Here is a 21,468-nt window from a genome sequence, read left to right as displayed (position 1 = left end):
AAAAGAAGGGAATCCGACTAGTATCCATGAGGATGCGGGTTTAATCCTTGGCTTCAATTAGTGGGTCAGGGATCTGGTGTTGCTGTGAGCTGTGGGATAGGCTGCACATGCGGCTCGGACCTGGCATTGCTGTGGCTATGGTGTAGATCCAATTCCGTCTCTAGCCTGGGAACTTACATATACCTCGGGTGCAGCCCTAAACTCCTCTGAAGATCCTTATGTGCAGCTAGGGTTCAGAAATATTGATGTAAATCTTTGCAAAGTAAGGTGGATTGAATTCTTTTTTTAAAATGAGTTTTTGAATATGTTTTGCTTTAGAGACATCACTAACAAATATTGCAGTGTACTCAAATTCCTTTTGCTCTATGGATCCAAGTTTTAATTCATTTCTCATAATTAAACCTTAAAATTGAACTATGTGATAGAAAGATGATGGGGCTTCTCATTCCTGGACAATGTCTCCAAGGTCTAGACACAGAAGGAGTAAACCAAGATCTACTCTCTTTTAATTGAATTCACTTTGTGTTAATTTTTTCTGTACAGCAAAATGATTAAGTTTACAGAATCTTTTTTTTTTTTTTTAACAAGATCTATTCTTTTTTCCTCCCACTCTAGCCTGTGGTAGTTTGGATCAGTATCATTGTTTTTATTTCAAATTTGAGGAAATTTGGAGAATTGCTAACATCAGAGAGGGAAAAATACATATAAAGAGATTGATTTCTCCCATACTACCTAATTGCAGTAACCTCCATGAATACATAGACTGCCGGGCATAATCAAATTACCTCTGTAAAGTCTCGACCTAAAACTATTTTTGGAAATTAGGGATTTTCCAGATTAGTGAAAGCTGTGGCTTGTCACTAGCTCAGGCCCGAGTTTCGCAAGCGAAGCTGCTTAAAGCAGCCTCCCTCCCAGTCAATACGAATCCCTCGCCGTACTTCAATACCTCTGGGAACCACATGCTCATCTGAGAGCTTTTCTTTTTTCTTTTTTTTTTTTTTTGGAACAGATGTAGTTCACAAGCCTGTTTCCTAAAAATACTGTAAAGCAGCCCTTTCCAGATTCCTTGTGGGTCACTTTAAATTACAAGTTCGTCCATACAGGACATCAGAGTAACCATTTCCACCAGCCAATGCCGGCGAAGGTCGTTCGTCCTGATGCTTCCCTTTCTACTCGCTGAACCCGAGTCATCCAAACGCGAAAAGTTAGATGAGGTAGAGACGGGAGCAAAGAGATCCACGTTCTAGACAAATTATCAAATTAGCGCCAGGGTTATTATAGTAGTAAACCTTGAGAACTCTAACTTGGCTATCTCGTAAAGCCCCCTTATTATTCTTGTGGTTAAAATACTACAAACAGGCGGTTTAGGCCTGGTTTATCCAAATTGACAGTTCCCTCGACCACTCTGGTGTCTCAGCGGAGAAGTCACCCTAGACTCCCTCCCGGTGGGGGACACTCCGGGCGGACAGAGGCGCCGCGGGAGGACACCTGGCCTGAAGGGACTAGTTGGCGCGCACTGGCTAGGCGTGGTGACGTCAGGGCGGAGGCGCACGCTGCGTGAAGCGTCTCAGAACCCGGCGGTCACGGGAATATCCGTCGCGCCGAGGACGCTGGTTAGTCTCACTCCGGTTCCGGCTGCGTTGGGCGTGCGTGCAGCTCGCTGAGACTATGGCGTCCGGGCCTCACCCGACCGCGACTGCTGCCGCCGCCGCTTCGTCGGCCGTCCCGAGCGCGGGCGGCTCCAGCTCCGGAACGACGACTACGACGACGACCACGACGGGAGGAATCCTGATCGGCGACCGCCTCTATTCGGAAGTTTCGCTCACCATCGACCACTCGCTGATTCCGGAGGAACGGCTCTCTCCCACCCCGTCCATGCAGGACGGGCTCGATCTGCCCAGCGAGACGGACTTACGCATTCTGGGCTGCGAGCTCATCCAGGCCGCCGGCATTCTCCTCCGGCTGCCGCAGGTCAGTGCTGCGGCCCCGGGCCGACCGGGCGCGCCTTTTCTCCGCGCCGTTCCCGCCGCTGAGTTCCGGCACCACCGGGCCCCAGCAGGGTGGGGATGTCCCCCTGGGACGCTCCTGTCCGAGCCCGGGAGTACAGCGGGCGGGAGGGCGTTGGGCGATGGAAGGACCGGGCCCGGAACTGTTCGCGGCAGGGAGGGGGAGGGGGAGCGAGTGGCGGCACAAAATGGCGGCGGCGCCGGCTGGTGCGGGCCCGTCTGACCCCTGCGCTTCCGTTCTCCTTTCTTGTCTGCAGGTGGCGATGGCAACGGGGCAGGTGTTGTTTCATCGTTTTTTCTACTCCAAATCTTTCGTCAAACACAGTTTCGAGGTAAGCCGAGCGGGGGCGGGTGAAAGGGGATTTCTTCATCCGGAAATGGGAAGGAGGGAGGGGGTAGGGTCATCAGCCAGCTTTTCCAGAAAGGGAGTGGTTAGTTTAGGCCTTTGTACCTAGCTTTCCCTCACTGGGAAGTGGGGACTTTTGGAATGTGTTGTAGAAGTAAAAGATGGATCTTGAGCCCTGGTGCCCTACACTATGAAGGGTTAGAATTTTCAACCAAATGCAATATTCCTTTGAGATTGACTTTGGTTCTGGATTCAGAATTGAGACATTAAGCAGTGAAAAGAAACCATCATATTAACATAGTTGGTAAGCCTATGGCCTAGAAATGTCAGTTGTGGTTTTACTTCATCAAAGGGTGTACCAGTTTTGTCCAGAAGTTTCTTCATCAGAATAAGTTCCTTAGATTTTGAGAGTGGCACTTTTTTTCTAACTTTATAGTTCTGTAATCTAACAATTTTTTATTGGGTGATTCTTTCAGATTGTTGCTATGGCTTGTATAAATCTTGCATCAAAAATCGAAGAAGCGCCTAGAAGAATAAGAGATGTGATTAATGTATTTCACCACCTACGCCAGTTAAGAGGAAAAAGGTAAGATTGGCATTATTGAACACAGCATCTCATGATACTACTGTTCCAATCATCAGATCAAAACATTCTTTCTTCTCAAGTTAAAATTGATGCAAAGGAAACCTGACTTTAATTTAGGCGTTAAAATTCATGTAGGAACACCTCGATACTTAAATTTATTTGAAAAAACAAAATTAACCAGTTATCTAAAGTTTGTAGAGGCAGTTGCGTTTATGGACAATCCTAACAGTGCTGTGAAGCCAGTCCTGTGGTTTAAGATTAAACAAGAAAGGGAGTACGTTTGGCTCAAGTGTGAGTGTATTCTGTAAGTTATTTTTCCCCTATCCTCTGTGGAAGACTGAAGACTGGGAGTTTGTGAACATGGCAGTTCAGGTTAATGTTGTGGCAAAGGTTTGTGTAGATTGCTTTTTCCACTTGAAGTCCCAGATAATTCTTTTATCAGTTGAGGTTGGCTTTTGTTGCAATACCTCTCAATATTGAACTATGATATATCCTGTAATACCAGGTCTGAAAGGACTGCATGATGATAAATATAAAGTTTGGAGTTTGGAATCAGATTAAATAGGTATTTTGTTTTGGTCAGATACAGTCTTAATTGTTTAGAAAAATAACTGGTTGAGTTGCATTTAGATAAAGCCCATTTGTCTAACCTTGTAAGAAATTAGAGACCAAAGTAGTGTTGTCTAGGTTTTGTGGGTATCTGCTAACACTTTATGTGTTCTTATGTATTCTTGTGAGGCAGTATGAAAAAGTTGTAGTGTTTTCTACATTTATAGATGACTTATATAGAACATGTTGTGGAAGGATATACTTGATTATATAGATTAGTTATTATGCTCACTTCTTAAGGAATTGTGTTATTAGGTAAACTTGTTTTGAGCTTGAAAGGAAGTTAGTTGTAAAAGGATTTTAAGTTGTTTTGGGTTTCATGTTGGTTGGTACCAAATTAATATCCTGTGTCATTGGTCCTTATTTGCTGAGTGTAGATTTGCAGCATGGAACTATTCAGAGACAAACAAGTAGTAACCTTAAAATGATTAGCCTCTTTAGAGTCTGAAACATTGCTGCCCTAATAATCCTCACAGCATTTTTCGTTTTTCTTATATTCTTTGTTTCACCATCTTTTCTCATTCGTGGTAACCATATCCAGGGGTAGACTAGTATTTTATTTCACTTAAAAATACCTTTTAGCTTCTTGGTGAGGAATCAGTCCCTGAAAACTGCAAGGTTTTCAAATTGGTATCTAGTATGGTCTGAGCTAAGATTTATATTTTGATGTAGCTAATTCTTCAGGGTGTTAAAAACAAAAAGACACTAATAAAAAGGTTCTTTATCTTAGTCAAAGGATTCTGTGTTCGTTTACAGGAAATAGTTTTCTGTTAGTGTTCTTTGAACCATTCAGCCAACTAGTATCATTTATGATTATCTACTTTGAAATTTTTCTTTTGAGTATTCATCCTTGAGGTCAGAGTAGGTCTTCTTAACTATAAAAACTTTGGAATTTAAAACATCTCACCTGATTTGACTGTTGTGTGTCTGATGTAACAGTATGGGTTTTTTTTGCTTTTGGGGGGTCAATAATACAGACAAATTGTTTTTTGTCTCAGTCTTAGCAATCAGGTTATAGCATGACATTTAAAAGGAGTTATTTGCATGGAAGCCTTTTTTAAAGCAGGATGTAAAAGTGTTTCTATGCATATTACAAGTTTACTCAGACAGGTAGCTTGTATATGTTATTAACTTCAACTCTTTTTTCCCTTGCAACCGACTATACAGCGACCAGCTACATTTACCAAAGCCTGGGTGATGTGGAGTGGTACATAGCGATGAAGCTGTCGTCATGGCAACAGTGAGTGAAGTATCGAAAATCCCCAAGGAGAAGCCAGTGCTCTGAGAATAGGTCACTGGAATCGGGGACTAACAGGTTGGCCACTGGTGAACCATTTAGAAAAACTCCTGTTTCTTGTTATAAGCGTTTGTCTTTGCTGTCCAAGTTATTAGAACTATATATAGCTTAGTAATTTTTTGCATAGATTAATGTCGTTAGAAAGTACTATCAATATCACATTTTAGGTAAAGTATATCAGTTTATTTTAATGGTGCTATAATTTTAATTTAGTTTATGAACAGCTGTACATTGTAGTGCGACCTTAGTAATAACAGGATCATTTTTGTAGCCTTTAGGTCAGAGTTTTTCGGTCCTGGCTACACATTAGAATCACCAGAGTAGCTTTTGAAATAATTAATGCCCAGGTCCTGTGCTGCATTATATGATTTATTTTTCTCTTTCAATTTTTTGTAGTCTGATAATGGTTTTTAAGCTCAGAATAAATGGCTGAGTTTAAAAGAAAGATTGCTTTTTTGTTTCAGTGTTTCCAGCTATAATTTGCTTTTGAGATACAGCATATTCACAGCAAAGAAAGGGTTTTCTGTAGTTTCAAAGTGCTTAACTTCAAACTGCAAGATTTGTCTAAAGAAAGACATATTCAGAGTGGTGTGACCCACTTACTGGTGAATACGGTGTGTTTTACAACATTCGTGTAGATTATAGATAAGAGTTATAAGTGTTTTAAGTGAAAGAATGTTCCTTTCGAGTAGTGATTACAAATTTCTGTATGTTAAGCAGCAGTCAGCCTTTTTTGTAAACTACTGATCTCCTTTTAGTATAATTTAAGAAACTTGTTGCAGGTTTTCTCTGTCCTTTGTACGATGTGAGTGAGACGAACTGTATATGAGTCTTCTCATCCTAAATTTGTGATTGTGGTTGTATTTCAGCTAGATCATGCTAAAGAAAAAATAGCTATGCTGAGAGACCAGATAATAAACTTCAAATAACCAAACCCCAAAATTTTACATTTTATATTAAGACTAAAATTTAGAAAATTATTCTTTTCGTAGAATTTAATCTGAAAAGTCTGACAAACTTAAAAAAGTAGAGGAGGTAGAGTTTAGGTTTGGGTGTTTTTTATAATGAAATTTTTTTTTTTTCTGGACAGATAAAGGTTTCTTTAGAAAAGATTAAAAAATATCACTTCTTCAAACTTACTAAACACTAGGGAAGTTTACCTAGTGGGAGAAGAAATTCTGGCAAGCCTTAATCTAATGTGATGTGCTTCTTGCCAGGAAGATACTAATTGGTGATACTTTGTCAATATAAAGAAGTCACTAGCTTAGGCAGTTTGAACCTTTTCTTACTGCTGTTATATGGAGACACATTTTCTATTTCAGATACAAAATAACTTTTGCAAGGTAATGTAAATTATATGTTCACTGAGCCTTTCATTTGTGAGGTAAAACCAGTAATGAACAAAATGAAGGTATCAAATTGTATATCTACAAAGTTACTTTGGAAAACTGCAGGTAATAGAAAGCCTAAACAAGAAGTTGAATATGTAGTTGAGTTACAGTAAATAATGGGTTTAGTTTTCTTAATCGATTTTCATGTTGGGATTTTGACACATGGAAATGGGAAAGTAAGATTGCGGCAGAATAGATGGAAAATAATTTTTTGCTTAAGCAGAATTAATGATTAAACTTGATTTGGAACCAGATAATAGATGTAATTCAAACATATTTAGTTGGTTGATTGCTAGAAAATGAATTTTAAGGGAATTTGAAATCAGCTCTTAAAGCAAGTTTAGTTAGCAAGTATAATGAATTTGTTCAATGTGAGTGGGGGAAAATGAGACAAAACTGCATTTATAATTAAGTATTCTAATCCTGCAGTTTACTTTCTGAGGTGAAGGGGTTTGAGTTTAGGGGGAGTAGAGTTAAAACAGAGGCATTCTATCTCCTAGAGAATTCCCAGTGAAAGGGCCATCCGATAACTGGTTCATCAGTTAAAAAGAGTTTGAAGTAGGAGTTCTGTTGCAGCATTCCTGGTTGCTGCTGTGGTGTGGGTTTGATCCCTGGTCTGGGAATTTTAACATGCCATGGGCATAGCTCTCCCAAAAAAGGCTGAAGTAAATTTGACTTCTTTCCAGTTATAATAGCTGAAAGATCATAAACCTTAAGATCTCCAGAATATGTTTTAATACATACATTAATAGCTCTCATTTCAGTTTTTTTTCAAAGAATAATGAACTTTTAGCCTATTTGTCCTGATAAAATATATATTTTTGTGTTAGAAATTAGTTCTCTCCTCAATTAGTGGCCTCATTTTTTTAACCTTTCATAGCTGTAAGAATTGAGCGAAGGCCATTTTCAGAATTGTTAGTAAGCTATTTCCATCTTGTCAGCTTTGCCAACCTTTGTCTTATATCCAACTTGATAAAAATCATGTGTAGAATAAATAATTTGACATAGTCTAGCAAGCCTTCTGGTTTTTATAATTTTAAATGGAAGAAAGAAAGGAAAATAAATATGATAGCTGATTTTTACTTTGGTAGCAGATCACCATAGAGTAATGTGGCCTATTTTAGATTCTTTACTAACCGTCAACTGGATATGTAGGTTTTTGGTGAATATTTAAGCTTACATTTTTTTCTGGATTTGGTGTGCATGGTAAAGTGAGTTTTAAGTTGTAGCAATATTCAGAATAATGATCTTGTAAAAGTAGATGTTGTAGTCTGCCCAGAGCAAAACTCTTGAATTTTCTGGCTGAAAATGAATTGAGTATGGGGGAATATATGTAAGTGTTCTACCCATATGCATACCATACAATCAGCATCCTATTAAAAACTAATTTTTTTTAGATTTAAGACTATCAAACGGAGGATGTTGGGACATTTTGAAGGCTTTTAAAAGGTGAAAATCCGAGTCCTGATGAATTTCTCATTAAGAAACCAGTTTTGAATTTTAAGAGTTAGTCTTTTAATTGAAAATGTTATATTCAAAGCATTGAAGCACCAATGTATATAGATAACCTTCTGCATCATAACTTTTGAAGCTGTCAAAATTTAGTCTGGGAAGGAGACATTGAGTGCTCTTCTAGTCCCCTCGTTATGGTTGGGTTTCCCCTTCCTCTGCATTATCTGCTAGGAATACTGCCTACTGACTACAACTCTGACAAAGTTTTAGTCTGATTTTTACTGATCACTTTGAATTTTGAATCTGATTTTTAAAACATTTCTTTGGTAATTGAGCTGAATCTTTAGTTTCCAGATTATTATTTTAACAGAGATAGTGTCTTAGATCAATATGTTTAAACCCATTTAGGGGAATTTGGATGAGCTACCTACCCTTTTTTCCCCGATTTTAATTTTGGCCATAAACTAGCCAAGAGTTGATACTGTATATAAAATGAGTATAATCACTATAATTGTAAGTGTCTTTATAATAAATATTTTCAAGATGTGTTGTCATTGGAGCTTTTGGAGACTGAAGAAGTTTGTGAAAATCAAGCTATTTACCACATATATATACATATATATGTATACACATATATATTTACCCAAAATATCTAGATGGTAAATACCAACAAGGATAAATCTTTAAGATCATTAGAGTTGAGTTAGTTTCTATAGGAACTTAGTCCAGAAGGTGTATATTTAATTAGCATAACTTGGACAGCACAAGATTAATGCTTTTAACTTGTTTGCAGGAGTTTAAAAAGCTGGTTTCTGTTGCCAATAGTTGGTTGGAAGGGAAAATGGAGATGCCACAAATAAAATTTTTTGGATGTGCAAAACAGTTTTGATTTTATTTCTTACAAACTGTAGGACTCCAAGCCCCCTGATCCTTGATCAGAACTACATTAACACCAAAAATCAAGTTATCAAAGCAGAGAGGAGAGTGTTAAAGGAGTTGGGATTTTGTGTTCATGTCAAGCATCCCCATAAGGTGAGTTGTAGAATACAGAAATACATTTGTAAGTATTAGGGTATTTCTTAAAATTTTATGTGAATTTATATTTGAGAGTTAATGCATGGTTTTAAAAGCAGCTTTTTGGATATTGAGATTTATCAGTAAAATGGGAGTCAAAAAGACATGTTCAAATTTTTACTGTATTGTGTGAATATAGATTAAATTCTTTTTGTTTCTGAGGTCATGTAGTTTCCCCATCTAGAAGATGGAGATTTTTAAATATTAGGCAGGAAATGAACGATGCCTGTATCTGTGGAAGTACCTGGCAGCATGCTGCCCTGTTGCATAGTGAAATGCTCAGAGTGGTGGCTGCTCACTTGCATTGTTGAATGTTTGCAGGTTCTCCAGTGCCTCTTAACTTAATATGCTCAACATAAGGCATAGCACAATGGACAGGTGCTCTGAGGGCAGGACCGTCTGCACATAGAAACTAGTTTCTATCATTAGCAGATACATCTGTTCCTCAGATTCCACATCTATAAAGTTGTAAAATGGGAGTAATGATAATACAGGTGCAGAAAGATCTGAACTGAGTGAGATAAACTCATCTATATGAGCTTTTTTTTTCATACCTTAGTGTGATAAGCTTCACTGTAGAAATTTTAGTATTTGATTACTTAATATCCACTCTGAGTTGTACCTAATAGGTATCTATCATATCCATTGTAGCTTTAAAAACATAATAGTGTCCAGAGCTTTCATACCTTGGGAAATTAAATGAAATCATCTAACAGCTCCTGTCTGTCACATAGTAACATGTTCATGAAGAGTAATATTGTTTTCAATTGATTTGATTAACTTCCATGTTTTCTGCACAATTTTGGAACATAAGTCTCTATGAAATCCTGTAGCATGATAACCTACATTGATTCTCAGGTACATTTTAGATTTTAGGTTGGTTTGTATTAATTTGTGTAGTTTATGGAAGAATTAAAACTTCGACCTAACATTTTCAGTTGCTTATGTTCATTGGATTCTATACTCTTAATTAAAAGAAACACCAGTGTGCTAAATTGTGTTTTTTTTCCCTTGTCCTTCAGATCATTGTTATGTATTTACAAGTCTTAGAATGTGAACGTAATCAAACCCTGGTTCAAACTGCCTGGTAAGTTGCTTTTTTACATTTCTTTCCTAGCCAGGAAAACAGAAGCAGAAATAAAGTAAGTTTCATTTTCCCTTTCCAAAATAATGAGATGAGTTTGGTGGTTTTTGTTTTTTTTGTTTTTTATTCAAAAGGTAAAAATGCTTATTTCTGCTTCCTGTTTTCTTGGCTTGACTAATTACTTTTAATGGAGAACTCAATTTAACTTTGTTCTTTTTTCTACTCTTTAATTAAAGGGTAGTCCATGATGGTAAGTCATAGAACTCTGCCCTCTGCACTTCAGCCCATGACCTCAGGATGGCCTGATTGGCTGCCCTGCTCTCCAGCCAATCCAGTGCAAGCTCTCATCCGAGATTCACTGAAGTGGTCCATATCCATCTGGCAGCATCTTCTAGTTCTGTCGGGGTGTCAAAAGGATTTGTATATTTGCTTCTAGAAGTAACTATTCAACATGCCTGTGTATTTAATGTATACCTGTAACTATCAAAATGAATAGTTCATTTTTGATAGATGTGTTATGCAGCCATTATGCATTAAATGATTTTTGTTAGGAATTTGACTAGATTTGTTTTTAGTGTATGTATAGCATGAATTCTACCAAAGGAAACAGCAGCTTAAAATGGGCACCATTCCCATACTTGAATTTATAGCTGCTTGGCTACTGGAGACAATAATAGTAGCATTAAGAAGTACTTCACTTTTAAGAGATGTTAATATTAACACAAGCACTTTAGAACTTAGTCTTTTGAGATACAGATGTATGATTTGGGAGTTCTGACGTATTTAAAAGTAAAATAAGGAGTTTGTGGTTCAACCGCAACTAGTATCTTAAGACTGTTGATGATGTGCAGTACTTTAAGTGATGTAATGCTTATATTCTGTCATGCTTTTTTTGGGGCTCAATAAATATTAGTAATGTTAGAAAAGTCTCATTACTTTTATAAAATGCATGACTTTTTAATACATGTTTTATAAGACAGATTTTTTTAGCAGTTTTCATGGGTAAGGACTTTTAAGAAATAGTCTTTAATTTTAGTTTAACCTTTTAAACAATTTGTAAAATTTCTTCAATACTTCAGAAATATTGTGGGGAGGGTTCACTAATATGAAAGTCCAGTAATTTATTAACTGAAATAGTTACTGCTTTTATTTATACTTAGTCACAAAAAGGTATGTAAGTAAGGCTGTTGTATATATCTGTTGCTCTTCATTTCTCAACCTAGGTTTAGTATTCTTAATTTCATGAGTGCCCTTTTTTATCCCTCACAGTATTGAGTTTTTGAAACTTGATTGAAATTGCTTTTCACTGTGGATAAAGGAGAGACGGTCAGTAATTAATGGCTTGAAGTATTGTTGGAGTGGTTTATCATTTCTGAAACGAGTCATTCAGAGCATTGCTTTTTATAGACATGTTTTTAAAGAAACTTTATGTACATTTTATTTGGAATAATAATAATGGAATTATTTTAAAGGACTTTGGTCTTATATGGAAAGGTAAAGGATGGTTCTGCTGTTAAATTCTTACCTCTTACTCATTTTTGAGTTAAGAATTGTTATATGTTAGAATGTGAAGTACTTATGAGAAGAAAAAAGAATAAAGTAGATTGAGTCTCCAATTTTATGTAAGCTTCAGAACTGGTTTGTTTACATACAAAGCTTATGGTTGAAATATTTTTCAGGAATTATATGAATGACAGTCTTCGAACCAATGTATTTGTTCGATTTCAACCAGAGACTATAGCGTGTGCATGCATCTACCTTGCAGCTAGAGCTCTTCAGGTAGGTATACATACATAGCCTGGTTTATGTATATCCTATAGTCCTTTAGAATAAGTCACAAGAATTTTCAGTTCTAATAAAAACTGAATATTTCATCTAAACTGTTAATATATTTTTATGCTTAGATTCCATTGCCAACTCGTCCCCATTGGTTTCTTCTCTTTGGTACTACAGAAGAGGAGATCCAGGAAATCTGCATAGAAACACTTAGGCTTTACACCAGAAAAAAGGTAATTCTGTTTACTTGTGTTCGTGTTTAATATTTTGTCAGTACTAAAAATCTAAACTAAGAGAAGTACTAACTTCACTTTCCTCCAACAGCCAAATTATGAATTGCTGGAGAAAGAAGTAGAGAAAAGAAAAGTAGCCTTACAAGAAGCCAAATTAAAAGCAAAGGGATTGAATCCTGATGGAACTCCAGCCCTTTCAACTCTCGGTGGATTTTCTCCAGCCTCTAAACCATGTAAGATTAATTCAGGATTGAAATGATTTGGGCACTGAAGGTGTGTGGTTATAGAAAGCTTTAATATTTAACAGTTGCAGAGAAACAATATTAAGAAAGCTGTTACTGTTTTCTCTTGAGAGTCAACTAAGGACTGATACTTGAAAGCATGGTACTTAGAGTTACATTTAGAAACAAATTTGTCAGCTCTGTAAAATCCAGTAATTAACATGTCTTACTATGGTTTTTTTTTTTTTTTTGAAAAGCATCACCCAGAGAAGTAAAAACTGAAGAGAAGTCTCCAATCTCCGTTAATGTGAAGACAGTCAAAAAAGAACCTGAGGATAGACAACAGGCTTCCAAAAGCCCTTATAATGGGTAAGTATACTTGAGTTAAAAACTGGCCTGAGGAATCTTACATGTTTGATAATTTTTCTTTTTGTCTGATTTCTGAGGGTAGGACTTTCAGTGGAGCAAAGTTCTAAGGAATGGGCATCCTTGTCTTCTTCCAGGTATTTTAGCAAGTAGAGCTTTCAGCTTCTCACCATTTCCTGTGGGTTTATCATAAATAGCTTTTATTATGTTGAGATATGTTCCCTTTTTACCCACTGGTAAGAGTTTTTATCATTAACTGATGTCTGATTTTACGAAATGCTTTTTCTGCATCTATTGAGATGATTATGTGGTTTCCATCTTTTTGTTGTTGTTGATATGGCATATCACATTGATTTGCCTATGCTGGACCATCATTATGACCCTGGGATGAACGCAGCTTGGTCATGGTGTATGATCTTTTTCATCTGTTGCTTAGATCTGGTTTGTTAATATTTTGTTGGAAATTCTTACACCTATATGAATCAAAGATTCTGTCCTACAATTTTTATTTATTTATTTATTTATTTATTGTCTTTTAGGGCTGCACCTGCAGCACATGGAGGTTTCCAGGCTAGGGGTCGAATTGGAGCTGTAGCTGCCAGCCTACGCCACAGCCATAGCAACGTGGGATTTGAAATTTTCTTTTTTGATAATGTCTTTGGTTTTGGTATCAGGGTGACAAAGGCGTCTTCTTCAGTCTTTTGGAAGCCTTTGAGAAGTGTTGGTATAAATTCTTCCTTGTTTGTTTGGTAGAATTCACCTATCTGGCCCTGAACTTGTGTGTGTAGGGAGAGGTTTTTTATTTTGTTAGGCTGTTCCTGTGGCTTGCTGAAGTTTCTGGGCCAGGGATCAAATCCACACCACAGCTGTAACCAGAGCCATAGCAGTGACAGTACCAGATCCTTAACCTGCTGAGCCACGAGGGAACACATAAGGAGTTTCTCAGTCATAGATTATATTTCACGTCAAGTGATACATTTATGTGCTTTTTCTTGATTCAGTTTTGGTGGGCTGTATGTTCCTAGAAAGTGGTCCATTTCTTCTAGGTTCTTGAAATTTGTTGTGATGTAATTGTTTATATAATTTGCTTATTTATTTTTTATTTCTGTAGTATCAGTTGTACTTTCTCTTTCATTTCTTATTTGGGTATTTTCTTTTGGTGAGCCTGCAGGAGGCTTGTAAGTTTTGTTTCAAAGGATCAGCTCTTGATTTTGTTGAATTTTTAAATTTTTCTTAGAATCTATTTATGACCTTTTGGGGGTGTGGGGGACATGGCCCAGGGCATGTGCAAGTTCCTGGGCCAGGGATTGAACTCACGATACACTGGCAACACGGGACCACTGCATTGGCAACAACAGATGTTTAACCTGCTATGCCACCAGGGGATCTTCCTCTCTGCTCCTAGTTATCTTCTTCCTTCTCCTGACTCTAGGTGTTGTTTTTTATTCTTTTCTTAATTCTTTTAGGAGGTAGGTTAGGTTGTCTGAGATTTTTGTTTCTGTGCCTATGTTGCTATGAACTGCTTTTGCTGCATTCTGTAGATTTCGTATGGTTGTGCTTTCATTGTCAATTTCCTCAAGATGTTTTAAAATTCTGTGATTTCATTGATCTTTTGGGTTTTAAGTAGCATGTTTTTTCAGTCCCCATGCATTTTTTTTCTCTCTTTATTTTTGGTTGATTTCTATTTTCATGCTGTTGTGGTCAGAAACGATGCTTGAAATAATCTCTATACACTTAAATTTGTTCAGGCTTCGTTTGTGCCTTAGTATGTGGTGAATTCTAGAGAATGTTCCGTGTGCAGTTGTAAAGACTATGTATTCTTTTGGGGGGGGGATGTAATGGCCTGAAAATACCAATTAAGACTGTTTTATTCTATTATATAGGATTTCTTTTGCTTTATTTTCTGTTTCCAAGATCTATCCATTGTTGTGAATGGGATATTAAAGTGTCCTATTACTGTATTCCCATCAGTTTCTCCCTTTATGTCTGTTAGTATTTACTATATATTTGGGTGCTCATATATTGGGTGCATATATGTTCCCATCCAGTATTCTCTCCTTGTGTATTTGATCCTTTTATCATTATAGTGTCCTTTATAGTCTTTGTTTTAAAGTCTGTTTTGTCTGAGTATTGAAAGCCCCATTTTCTTGCTATTTCCCTTTGTATCAAATACCTTTTTCCATCCCCTCACTTTGTCTGTGTGTCTTTTGCCCTAAAGTGGGTCTCTTGTAGGCAACATATTGTAGACTTTTGGTTTTTTTTAATCCAGTCTGCTAGGGTGTTTCTTTTTGTTTGGAACATTTAGTCCATTGACATTTAAGGTAATTACTGATAATCTGTTTATTGCCATTTTAAACCTTGTTTTCCCATTGATTTTGATTTTGTATTTTTCCCTTTTGTGGTTCATTGATTTTCTTTTATATTATGCTTATGTTCTCTTTTATGTCTTCATTCTTTTTGCTGTTGATGTAGTTATTTTCACAGAAGTTTTTTGATTTTCTTTTTAATCTGTGTACTATTTAAGTGATTTACTTTCCAGCTGTGATTTTTATCTTTGCTATAAATTCTTAAAGGACCTTTTAGTACTTCCTTTAGGATATGTTTAGTATTGATGTATTCTTTTAGGTTTTCCTTGTCCAAGAAATTCTTTCTCCTATTCTAAATCATAATCTTGCTAGGTATTGTAGATTGCAGATTTTTCTTTCAGGACTTATATTTTGCCAGTCCCTTCTGACCTGTAATGTTTCTGTAGAGAAATCAGCTGATAGCTTTGTGGGGGTTCCCTTGTAATTGGCTTTTTTTTCTTGCTTCCTTTAGAATCCTCTCTTTACCTTTTACTTTTTTGCCTTTTTTTTTTTTTTTTTTTTTTTTTTGCTTTTTAGGGCTGCACATGTGGCATATGGAAATTCCCAGGCTCGGGTAGAATTAGAGCTGTAGCTACTTGCCTACTCCACGGCAGTGGGATCTGAGCTGCATCTGTGACTTATACCGCGGCTCACAGCAACACCAGATCCTTAACCCACTGAGAGAGGCCAGGGATTGAACCCGTGTCCCCATGGATCCTAGTCAGGTTCATTAACCACTGAGCCACAATGGGAAATCCTGACTTTTGCCATTTTTGTCTTGGTGTTGGTTTATCTTGTTTAGAAGTCTCTGCTTCCTATACCTGGATATTCTCTGGGCCTCTAAAACTCCTTTTTTATCCCAATTCATCTCCCCACTGATGAAGGGGCTTCCTGGGATACAGGAACCTGTTCTTTCTTTTACCTTCACAGGAGCACAGGTGCTATCCCGCTTGCTTTTTGTGGAGGTCCTTGAGATCTGTGTTCATAAGGTGTTCTTTGAGAATTGTTCCACTTGTAGATGTGTTTTTGGTGTGTTTGTGGGAGGAGGTGAGTTCCAGGTGCTTCTCCATCTTGATTCCCATCTGTGTTTAATGTCTCACACACTAAGTATGTAACTAAAATACTGTTTGGGTCTTGTCTTTGAAGTGTAAGAAAAGACAGCAAGAGAAGTAGAAATAGCCGAAGTGCAAGTCGATCAAGGTCAAGAACACGATCACGTTCTAGATCACACACTCCAAGAAGACAGTAAGTAAATATTCTCTTGGGGAAAACAGTCTGATTTGGTTTCTAAAGGTTATGGCTTTAAAAAAAAATGCACATGGGCTGTTTCCAAAATTAGGCTAGATTTAGTCTTTTAATATGAATTATGAGAAATGAGTTTAGAAATTTTTGGTTTGTGGTGGTGTATGACATTCAAATCTGTTTTTAACTAGTGTGTTTTTTTGGGGTTTTTTGTTTTTTTTTTTTTTTTTGGAGAAGTGTACTGCTTGACCATCCACTTACTAGTAACCAATACTCGGGTCAACCATAACCAAAGAACCTTCACCATAGCTTGATAATTAGATTGCTAGCTACTTGTGGTTCTTCAATGGTTCTTTTGAGTATACGGGAGATAATTCAATAAATAGCTGTCTAAGATCTGGTAAAAATTAGTAACTCCTTTCTGCTTGGAATATAGGCATAGTAAATTTAATGTGTTAATAGGCTGGAGGGGGGTTAGGGGTGGGGAAATTTAATAAAAGTCTTTAGTCTGGCCTGTCATTGATACCAGTCAATAGGTTTGTTTTGAGCCTGCTGTGAGCATCACCAAAATAATCTGTTCCCAGTAGAAACTGACTCTAAACCTCAAATTTTTATTATCTAAGTTATAATAATAGGCGGAGTCGATCTGGAACATACAGCTCGAGATCAAGAAGCAGGTCCCGCAGTCACAGTGAAAGCCCAAGAAGACATCATAATCATGGTTCTCCACACCTTAAAGCCAAGCATACCAGAGATGATTTAAAAAGTTCAAATAGACATGGTCACAAAAGGAAAAAATCTCGTTCTCGATCTCAGAGCAAGTCTCGGGATCACTCAGATGCTGCCAAGAAACACAGGCATGAAAGGGGACATCATAGGGACAGGCGTGAAAGATCTCGCTCCTTTGAGAGGTCCCATAAAGGCAAGCACCATGGTAGCAGTCGCTCAGGACATGGCAGACACAGGCGCTGACTTTCTTCCTTTGAGCCTGCATCAACTCCTCATTTTGCCTATCTACAGTGTGATGTATGGACTCATAATTGAAACATTAAAAGCAAATTGATTAGGATTTGATTTCTTAAAACCCTCTTAGGTCTCTAGAAACACTGAGGACATTTTCTTTTGAAAAGAACTGGTTTTTTTTGTTATTTTTTTTCTTTAATTTTTTTTGCACATTAAAAATGCCCTAGCAGTATCTAATTGAAAAAACCATGGTCAGGTTCAATTGTAATTATTATAGTTGTGTATTGTTTATTGCTATAAGAACTGGAGTGTGAATTCTGTAAAAATGTATCTTATTTTTATACACATAAAATTGCAGACACTGTTCTATTTAAGTGGTTATTTGTTTAAATGATGGTGAATACTTTCTTAACACTGGTTTGTCTGCATGTGTAAAGATTTTTACAAGGAAATAAAATACAGATCTTGTTTTTCTAAACTGCTTCAAATACTTATTTAAATAAATTATTAAAGAACAATTTTAATAGTAAAATGGCTGTATTGATTTTCTGACAAACTTGTTCTTTACTCCATTATATGAAGTTTGAGATTATTACACTATAATTATTACCTGCATTGGGAGCTATTATAGAAGTCGTCTTTTCTGTTTACATGGAAAAAGCAGATGGGAGTGACCCAACAATGTAATGTTAAATATTTTAATATAGCATGATACAAAGTAAAAACCTGATTTGGGTATGAATGATACCGTAAGGTTATTTTGAGTCAACTTTAAGTACTGTTCCCTAACTGGGGCAAACCAATTTTTTCAACATTGCAGCTGATATTGAACTTTAAAGTTTTTAATTTAAATATTCAATGATGATTTTTTTAACTAGGTTAAGGAGAAATCAGTAACAAGATGAGGCTCCCTGGAACTGGCTGGCTGTTGAAGTAAAATCTGACCACAAAGAAGCAAAAGCCACAAGTCCTAAAAAAGAATTATTTTTTGAATTACATTGAGAGTTGTTGCCCCAGTATGTTGGAAGTCAATTTAGAGATTTTAAAAGGCCATAATAAATATTTCATTGCTAGACAGTTTTCCATTAAAATTTTTACCCATCTTGATTACTTACCTTGTCCACTAGACTTGGCTCCAAATGATTTGTTGCTGTTGCAAAATATCAAATACACTCACAAAGAGATGAAGATTTACTGCCACTAAGGATATTTAGAAAAAATAGTTACATCTTCTGAAGAAAACGCCCAAGAAGATCTCCAAACGTGTTCAGCAATGGCCGGGCAGTGGGGCTGGAATGAGTAGAAATCCTCACAGGGAGTCAAGATTCACTTGGATATGAAAACATCGGGTATGAAACTTAAATCAGTTACATTTCTAACTATAAAAACTAACATGGCCTAGCATGAATGAGCAACTTGCAAAAGGGTAAATATTAAAGAGTGATCTTTCTACTTGTGCTTTTATGATAAATACTATTGCGCTCTAACATTTCTGAAGAGCTCTAACTGCCTCTAAGTAGTGAAGTTTCTTTCCTTTTCAGCACCGACCAGCATTGAGGAAAGGTAAAGTCAGATGTCAAGGCCCTGTTTAACACGGGTTATACCTGCATGTGAGGTGAGGTTTGTATGTGAGAGGTTGCTCTGCAATGATACCTTTTATTCCTTTCATGCCACCTGTCTGGTGCAATCACCAGAAGCAGTTTTGTAGGTTCTTGTCAAGAGCTAGACAACCTCATACTGCTCAACCCATATTTAAAAACTTAATTTTCAGGTTTTTATTACAGGAATGTCAAGTGAGTACAGATCTCCACTCCAAAATCATGATCAATTCTAGTTCAGCTAACCTTGTTAATATCTCTACCAACTCACCATTCCACCACCCATTCTTGGAAAAATAGCCCACACAAATGATTTCATCCCTAAGTATTTCAGTCCAAAAGGTAAGGACTTTTAAAACATATCTGCGAAATTCCCATCGTGGCTCAGTGGTTAACAAATCTGACTAGGAACCATGAAGTTGCAGGTTCGATCCCTGGCCTTGCTCAGTGGGTTAAGGATCTGGCATTGCCATGAGCTGTGGTGTAGGTTGCGGGCACGGCTTGGATCCCGAGTTGCTGTGGCTCTCGTAGGCCAGAGGCTACAGCTCTGATGAGACCCCTAGCCTGGGAACCTCCATGTGCTGCAGGAGCAGCCCAAGAAATAGCAGAAAGACCAAAAATAAATACATAAATAAAAAATTAAAAAAATTAAAAGATTTTTATGATTGGCTTGCTTAAACAAGGTCCATGTTTGGTTTTTAATGACGCAGACTGTCTGTTTTTTTTTCCCCGTTAAAATGTAAAGAAGTTGGGTCATTTGTCTTGGAATTTTTCGTATTCTGGGTTGGCTGATCTAACTGTATGGTATCCCTGAACACATTTTTCTGCTCCCCATCGAGCTCTAGGCTTGATTAGATTCAGGTTTGATAACTTAAAATTTCTTTTTTGCTGATTTGAAGTTCAGAGGTCTTGGGGTCCCAGACTCTTACTCAGAAATGTACTAGATTGATTGCTGCCTCATTCACCAGGTATCTCACCAAGTCCCTGATCCTTAATACGTTACTGCCTGTACCTCAACAGCCTTGTCTCTAGGTGCCCCAATTGTGTCTGTGTTTTCTCTCTTTGTTCCCACTACAGCTGTAAATCTGCAGACAAGCTGTTTGGTATTGTCCTATAATGATCTTGATTCTCAATACAAGTCCTTTCATGTTACGGTATCTAAACCCTAAAGAAAGACCACCCAGTAAAATTCTTAATCACCTTTCCATTTTAAAACAGTGACCTTAAAAGTAACTTACCTCTTTACTGAAGTTCTTAATTTTGTTTTATAGCTTTAAATGTTGCCACTGATGCCATCAGTTAGTAACCTCATTATTACTGACCACAACTTGCATCAAAAACCTTCTTTAAAAATTTAAAGTTTTTTTTTCATGAAATTTTCCAGAAACAAGATAATAGTAACAATTATTCATTGTCATAAGAGCCATTTCTTAACTTACCATGGACCATAATAATTATTGAAAATTAAGACTTGATTTTTAAGAAACCATGTTAAAAGAATAGGTACACTAGGAGCTTGGGTTACATGGAGAGACAGAGAATGGGGTTTGATAAGGAAAACTATCACCTCCCCTTCTGGAAAAACTGGAAGGAGAGCAGCTTTCACTATGGGGCCTCGATCCCCTCGTGTTCCCTAGAGTAGGCACTCCTGTAGCTAGAAGTCACAGTTTGACTTTGTAACGCTTTGTTTTGTTTTCTTTTTAGGGACGCACCTGCGGCATATGGAGGTTCCCAGGCTAGGGGTCCAATTGGAGATGTAGCCGCTGGCCTACGCGACAACCACAGCAATGCGAGATCCAATTCGTGTCTGCGACCTACTCCACAGCTCATGGCAATGCTGGATCCTTAACCCACTGAGCGAGGCCTGCGATTGAACCTGTGTCCTCATGGATGCTAGTCAGATTCATTAACCACTGAGCCACGATGGGAACTGCGACTTTGTAACCCTTTGACCTTTTCATTTCTGGAATGAAAGAAACATGGGCTCCCATGTCAGCTCTGCATTCAAGACGTTCCTCTACTAAGGTGAGCTGGCAAGTTACAATCTCTTGTCTGCAAAATGGCCCTTACCTCATAGCATTGTGTATAGTATATGTGTTAGATATAAGGGGGTTCTGTTTTTACCCCTGCAATCCAAACAATTCATAATAGAAAGCAGCCAACTACTTAAGAAAAGTTTGAATTCTATATTTCCCATGAACATAATTCAAAATGCACGTTTCAGAATGCTACCTGAGATTAGATCTGAATCAGGATCAGTACAGGATTTTCATAATTAAAGCATGAAATCAACATTAGGCTCTTTCTGTCCTGACACTTCCAGCTTTTGCCACCTCTACTCAGTAGTTCTAACCCAGTTCTAAGGACAGGAAATTCCTACTCTGCCTGCTTATATGTCATCAAATTCCTTTCCTCTACATCAACTAACATCACAATAGCATGTGTAGTAGCATTTCTATCTGTACATCTTGGCCACAATCCTTCAAACAGTAGCTACCGATCTATTTAAAACACTAATCACATGTTGCTCTAATATATAAAGTTTCAAAAGTTTTCTCATTTCACATAAAACACAAACCTCTAACTACCTGTATATGATCTGATCCTTGCCAGCCTTTTTCATCAACCAATCTCTCTTCCTCAAATGTACACATCTCTTCCTGAGTCTTCTCATTTCCTGTCCTCCTTGGTTGGGATGTGTTTCTCCTTATGTGACAGTCTTCATCACTGAGGTCCCCTCTCTAAATTCACTCCAGAAGGGCCTTCTTCCACACCCTGTCCTATTGACACCCCTGCCCCCATCAGGTACTATTTCTTAGCTAGGACCAACTTACTCATAACATCTACCACTTGAAATGATCTTGTCATTTGACTCTCTT

At 37.4% G+C, this 21,468-nt stretch overlaps 1 protein-coding gene across 2 annotated transcripts; it reads left to right on the top strand.

The window, feature by feature from the left end:
- The first annotated feature begins 710 nt into the window (after nt 1-710).
- CCNL1 (cyclin L1) lies at nt 711-17,469 on the top strand. Of its 2 annotated transcripts, XM_047785395.1 has the most exons (11): nt 711-1,971; nt 2,264-2,338; nt 2,829-2,938; nt 8,599-8,719; nt 9,784-9,848; nt 11,525-11,624; nt 11,750-11,854; nt 11,946-12,087; nt 12,333-12,444; nt 15,933-16,031; nt 16,652-17,469. In XM_047785395.1, exons 1-11 carry the CDS (start codon nt 1,669-1,671, stop codon nt 16,998-17,000), a joined length of 1,581 nt encoding a protein of 526 aa, XP_047641351.1. In that variant the 5' UTR covers nt 711-1,668; the 3' UTR covers nt 17,001-17,469. The 2 variants fall into 2 exon arrangements, with proteins under 2 accessions (XP_047641351.1, XP_047641361.1); XM_047785405.1 differs by lacking the exons at nt 11,525-11,624; nt 11,750-11,854; nt 11,946-12,087; ... (1 more) ...; nt 15,933-16,031; nt 16,652-17,469 and adding an exon at nt 10,082-11,493 and having other exon boundaries at nt 1,563-1,971.
- Nucleotides 17,470-21,468: the final 3,999 nt, after the last annotated feature.

The sequence above is a fragment of the Phacochoerus africanus genome, chromosome 1 (assembly GCF_016906955.1).
Source record: "Phacochoerus africanus isolate WHEZ1 chromosome 1, ROS_Pafr_v1, whole genome shotgun sequence".
NCBI lineage: Eukaryota > Metazoa > Chordata > Mammalia > Artiodactyla > Suidae > Phacochoerus > Phacochoerus africanus.
This window is presented reverse-complemented; position numbering and strand designations above follow the sequence as displayed.